Genomic DNA, 6,000 nt, shown 5'->3' with positions numbered 1-6,000 from the left:
TGATGGGCAGGGAGGCCTGGCGTGCTGTGGTTCATGGGGTCGCAAAGAGTCAGACACGACTGAGCGACTGAACTGAACTGAAAGGACTAATGTTTTCTAAAATACAATTTGCTGTAGGGCTCATAGATGAGCACCTTTCACATTAAGTGATATATACACAAAACTTCTTCACTCAGAAGAAAACAGGTTTCTTTGGGCACTTCCTAGTTAACAGGAAAGGGAACAGGAAATGAACAGACAATGTTAATAAAGGGAAGAGAAGTAGTAATAACCCTGTAATACTATAACCCAAAGTCCTAGAAGGAATAAAAAAAGTAAGCCACATTGAAATAAAGATGATTCAGCAGTATCACAAAGTTCATCAGTATTTTTGTAATACTGATACTCGATATGGCACAGATACAAAGTTTTGTGTGCTAACACACAGATTGCTAAAAAGGGAGCCAGGTGTGAGACAAAAACTAACTTAGAAAATTAAAGAGCCTGATTTAGTCTCTGCTTTCTGACCAACCCTTCTAAAATGTCTTCTGCTAAGCTTTCATGCTGTTGTTTTCACAGCAGAAACAAGGGTGTTTGAAAAACTGGCCAGTGTTATAGTCTCCAAGCTGCTGGACAACTTTATTCAACAAGAAATTACACGTGGCTGTGGTTGAAACAAAACAAACTGTTCAAAAGGACCTCAGTGTCAGGGTATGTTCTCTGTACCCTTAATCTGACCTTAATACTGTAGAACCTTAGTCTCACAGTGCCTTCCTGACACAAACAAGACAATGATGTGAAACAAATGACTTATTCAAAAAATGTCAGATGGCTGACAGCCTAGGTAGGTGTGCGTGAAATGCAGCCAGACGCCAGAATCTAGAAGCAAAAGAAAGAATAGTCCTACAGGCTTGTGTTGGTTCTGTTTAGTTTCCATTTTCCTAAGGCACAACCAAAGTTCTTTCATATTTATACTCTGGTAAGTGTTTTTCTCGCTGGAGGATCATAAAAGCAGGTGGAAGTAACAGCCAATTGGCATGCTAAAGTAAGAAAAACAGGACTTGGACTAAAACTAAGGTCAGCTGGTGAAAAAAAACAACAAAATTTGTATTGGTTTTAAATTAATACCAAGGTTTCTTACTGAAGAACAGAAAAACAACAGAAGTGTCTTACATCTTTGCATAAGAAAAAAATGACTTTCCTTTGGAAGCTGTAGCTCAGAATTTAATCTGGGGTAATGATAACATGTAATAAAAACAATATGGATTTTATAATAATGTATAAGCACAGAAAAGTTGTAAAAATGCTAAGGTACAGAGCTACAAATATGGTGATATATGAGCAAAGGGGTCAAATCAAGTTTTCACTCCAGGCAGGTGTTGTGTTTAGACAAGTGACTCAATTTGTTATACATTCAATTCCAATAGAATTAGCTGCCTTACAATGAGATTTCACTGCCGTCTCTTAGCGCTTTAATTTTTGGTAGTTCTGTTACAAGTTCAAGTAAGTTAGAGCTGTTTTCAACCCTAATGTCTATTTCCTTCTAAAAACATGAAGGAACAGGCATTCTAATAAGCTTTATGTAAATAGGATCCTGATCATTTTAGCTCTAATTAACTCCATGCATTTCCCTGGGCATAACTATTGACTCTCTGAAAACTGGAAAATATTGCATAATTTTAAAGTCAGAGTACAACAACATTTACTGGTAACCTCAAATAAGTTATTCTAGGAGGATGAAATATGAGTAGGTCAGTCCACCAATCATGTTTGCCTAGCCGTAAGAACAGTCACAACTTAAAGATCTGCAAAGATCAAAGGAAACATGGCAACAACCTTTAACTGGCTGGAGGTGGAACATTCTACAGGTGTCCTGGCAGCCTTCATAAAGGGCAGAAGGTGACTGACTCACCCGCTCTGCTGGGCTGTGACCACACAGAGACACTCCAGCGCCCACCGTAAGTCTGGAATGTGACAAGTGTAGAACCCAGTGGCAGGTCTGAGCTTGCTTACAACACTCCGACCAGCAGAGGCAGATAATGACAAAAATATAAATCAAGGCTGATGCAGCTAAGTGCTGCCTCATAGCAGGCCAACTGGATATGGGGTTTTGCTAGTCCTTAGCTGACTGTTTTCATTATTTAATCAAATATTAAGAAAAATTCATATGCAAGCCTTGTCAAAAAAGAGAAAAAGTTAACTTCCTATGATCAGCATAAACTGTTAACCTGTTAAGAGAAGCCCAATACTTCCAGCATTCGGGTATATACATACACATTATGTCTGTTTCTTTTTAAACATCTTAGGGTGAGGGTGAGGAGAGGGAAGACAAATGAGATAAAGACACAAGCTAAACATCCAACAAGTCCCATTCCTCATTCTCTGTGTGGCTGGCAGCATGTCAGAAAGTCACTCCTTTGCTGTGATGGTCGTAATACATCTGAACATGTAGATCTTTATTTCCTTGTTTGTTTGGCTAGGCCTAGGGTACGTGCTATTTTATTTTCTTGGTGTAACAATTCATCACTGCTTCCTGAGAGGCTCAAACAGGATCACTGGCCAGATTCCGAAGAGAAACTGTTTGGAAACAAGTTAGGACAAAATGAAAGAAGATAAAATTGTTCCATGTTATCCCTGAAAAAGAAGTCTTAGGCTATGACTACAGTGGTTTGTTAGTGGTTGTCCTGGTATTAATAATCAGAGCACAGCATATTCTTTCCAGGTCTGCAGCATATCTCAGAAACAATTTTTAGTTATTTAAATATATTAAGCATTTACTTTGTCAAGCATGGAGCTGGGCATTTAAATTCTCTCAGATGCTTAAAACAGCTCTTCAACTTAGCTATTAACAGCTCCATTTTATTGCTGAAGAAACTAAGGCTTGAAGAAAGGAGACTTGCCCAGGGTCATAAACAGTAAGTCAAAGACAGAAGATTCAAGAGCATCTGGTTCCAAAGCCTGTACTCTTTCCACCCCATCCCCTTCTTCTACCTCCATCCCATCCTCCCATTACCTCCTCCTCCAACACACACATACAAACAACTCCCTAGGAAGAAGACTTACCTTCACCTTTGGCCTGTATCTCAAATAAAGTGTTCTTGTATATAAACTGAAAGAAAAGGGGAGAGGGAAGAGCTTTTCAGACAATTTTTTTTCTTTTAAATTAAAGTATAGTTGACTTACAGTGTTGATTAGCTTCAGGTGCACAGCAAAGTGATTATACACACACACACACACACACACACACACACACACATATGTATTCTTTTTCAGATTATTTTCCATTAAAGGTTATTACAAGATATTGAATATAGTTCCCTGTGCTATATAGTAGATCCTTGCTGTTTATTTTATATATAGTAGTGTGTATCTGTTAATCCCAAAGCCCTAATTTATCCCTCCTTCCCCAACCCCTTTTCCCTTTGGCAACCATAAATTTGCTTTCTATGTCTGTGAGTCTATGTCTGTTTTGTAAATAAGTTCAGACAAATTTTTAATTCATGTAAACTGGCTTATTGACAAATTCAACCACACTGCCTCTGTACATACAAAGAAAAAGTAGCACTGATAAATGAACTTTAGTAACCATTTTTTGAGAATGTACTCTGTGCAGAATACTTGGCAAAGTACTAAGAAAGACGGAGAAATGAACAACTCTAGCACTGGACACTCAGGATATTTGTAGGGAGCATTCCACTCATGCTTGATGTGATTCATGTCATGATTGCCAGTTTCATCTCTGAAGTTATATGGTAGTAAGAATTAAGGCAGAGTATTCCTAGAACATTTTAGAAATGGTTATATCAACTCTATAAGGATTATAATATAGGTGTGAAATAATCAGAAAGGTATCACTTCTTCAGAGAATTCTTTAAAATGAATCACCTCTGAAGATAAGATTTTAATATCAAAGTTCAATTTATTCCTGAAAAATTTATTAAACTATGTATAACTTACAACATACATAGTTTATGTACACTATTTAATTGTATTTGAATAGTAATATATAGCATGAGTACATATGTAAAACATAATTTTATAGCATGAAAAACTTCCTACTTTAAATAACAGAATGAAAAAGAGCATGGTAACTTTGTGTGGCTATACCATCCTACTGTACCTCAAACTGGAATTGTGAAGAGAGGCATCATATATTAAGAAGAATACTGCACTGTTTTAGAATATAACCTTTGTTGTTATTCAGTCACTCAGTCGTGTCCAACTCTTTGCAGCCCCTTAGACTGCTGCACACCAGGCTTCCTTGTCCTTCACTATCTCCCTGAGTTTGCTCAAACTTATGTCCATTGAGTCAGTGATGCCATCCAACCATCTCATCCTGCTGCCCGCTTCTCCTGCACTCAATCTTTCCCAGCATCAGAGTCTTTTCCAAAGAGTAGGCTCTTTGCATGAGGTGGGCAAAGTGTTGGAGCTTCAGCTTCAGCATCAGTCCTTCTGAAGAATATTCAGGGTTGATTTCCTTTAGAATCGACTGGTTTGATCTCCTTGCTGTCCAAGATTATAATAATATAAACTTACTTTGACAGTTTTTCAGACATTAATCTCTAAAATGAGGTTACCATATTCTCTCTTTAGTGAAGAGTCCTGGACTGGGGCAGAGAAGCCCTGGATTCCAATCCTTGCTGTTCCCTCTACCACTGTCAACTATTTATTAAGTACCTACAACATGTGGGCAAGCACTGGACCCAGAGCTTTATACACACTTCATTCTTAAATTACCCTACTAGATAGGTATTATTCTTATTTTGCATATGAGAAAGTCTCAAAAAAGGTCAAACATTTCATTCAAGGTGGTATAGCTATTAAATGGTAGAAGCAAGATTTGAAGTCAGGTGCCATCTAATGATTATCCAACATGTTGTCCTGTAACTGGGCAGTGATCAAGTCACTTCTCTCTGGGCCCCAGTTTTGTTCACCATAAAATGAGGAAGTTATACTGGGTTATTTCTAAGGTCTTGATTGGTAGATGGTTGTAAATTTGTGTGAGTAATGTCTGATGGCTACTTCTGTGAAACATATTCCTCTCCCCTAATTTACTATTTTTTTTCCTCTGCTCAGTTTCAAAGCAACTAACTTTTTAGTCTTTTGGGGGTGGAGTAGAGTGAGCTTCTGATTCATTCAACTTGATGCAGAAAAGTCTTCCATTAGACTCCCTTCTTTGGGCTGGCTCCTTTTCTTTGGTTAGCTTTAGGTCTTGACTTCCGCCTCCTTTATTCCATGAGGCCACGGAATCAGAGCTTAGAATTGATGGACTGACAAAAATTCTTCCAGCCCAAAGCAGCTGTGGTGCTCTTTTTAGGTACCTGTTTTCTTTTAGACTGTAACATTTCTTTTAATATTGTCAACATTTGATGCTTTAAATATTTTATTCAACACTCTTCGTTGTTTTAGCAGGAAATCTGTCTGAATATCCTAGGCTGGCATCATTGCAAATGAAAGTCCTGCTCAATTTAAACATTTCAACAATCTATGGAATAAAAGAGTATTCTCCTTATTTTAACAGATCAGGAAATGGAGACTTAGAGCTAAGTAAATAACTTGGCTCAAGATTGTTACCCAGTTATGAAGTAAAGGAGTAAAGATCTGAACTCAGATATTTTTACTCTACTGTGTTACTCTTTGTTTCAAACATCAGTACAGGACTTAAGTTTTAGAGTACATCATGTTACTAAATTCTCAAATCGTCCCTCTGAAATATCATTATTCACATGTTCCCTTCAATGAGGGACCTACAGAATCAAAATTTCCATATAATTAAAACTTATAACATCGAAGTTTCTTTTATTTTAGTTATTTAGGGTGAAATATATCTAAAATATATTCTATTCTTCCCTGTCTCCTTAAAAAAAAAATAGGAAAACATTTTAACATTACTAGAAAAAAAAATTAACTCAAAATCTTGCCATCAAATCTCACCAAAATGCTTCAATTTTTGTGTATTTACTTTAAACTGTGTCACCATACAAATGAATTTTTACACTGGTTTAATAATTTTATATACAT

At 36.9% G+C, this 6,000-nt stretch overlaps 1 protein-coding gene across 7 annotated transcripts in view; it reads right to left on the bottom strand.

The window, feature by feature from the left end:
* Positions 1-591: 591 nt before the first annotated feature.
* ACER3 (alkaline ceramidase 3) overlaps positions 592-6,000 on the bottom strand; it is a 158,980-nt gene continuing 153,571 nt past the window's right edge. For all 7 annotated transcript variants that reach the window (XM_061380943.1, XM_061380941.1, XM_061380942.1 and 4 more), the window contains 2 exons: positions 3,043-3,088; positions 592-2,556 (listed from right to left, as the gene is read on the bottom strand). In XM_061380943.1, the coding sequence (XP_061236927.1) occupies positions 2,503-2,556; positions 3,043-3,088 (100 nt within the window). In that variant the 3' untranslated portion in view covers positions 592-2,502. The remainder of the gene's footprint in view (positions 2,557-3,042; positions 3,089-6,000) is intronic.

The sequence above is a fragment of the Bos javanicus genome, chromosome 15 (assembly GCF_032452875.1).
Source record: "Bos javanicus breed banteng chromosome 15, ARS-OSU_banteng_1.0, whole genome shotgun sequence".
In the NCBI taxonomy this organism is placed as follows: Eukaryota; Metazoa; Chordata; class Mammalia; order Artiodactyla; family Bovidae; genus Bos; species Bos javanicus.
The sequence above is the reverse complement of the archived record's forward strand: the minus strand, read 5'-3'. Positions and strand labels throughout refer to the sequence as shown.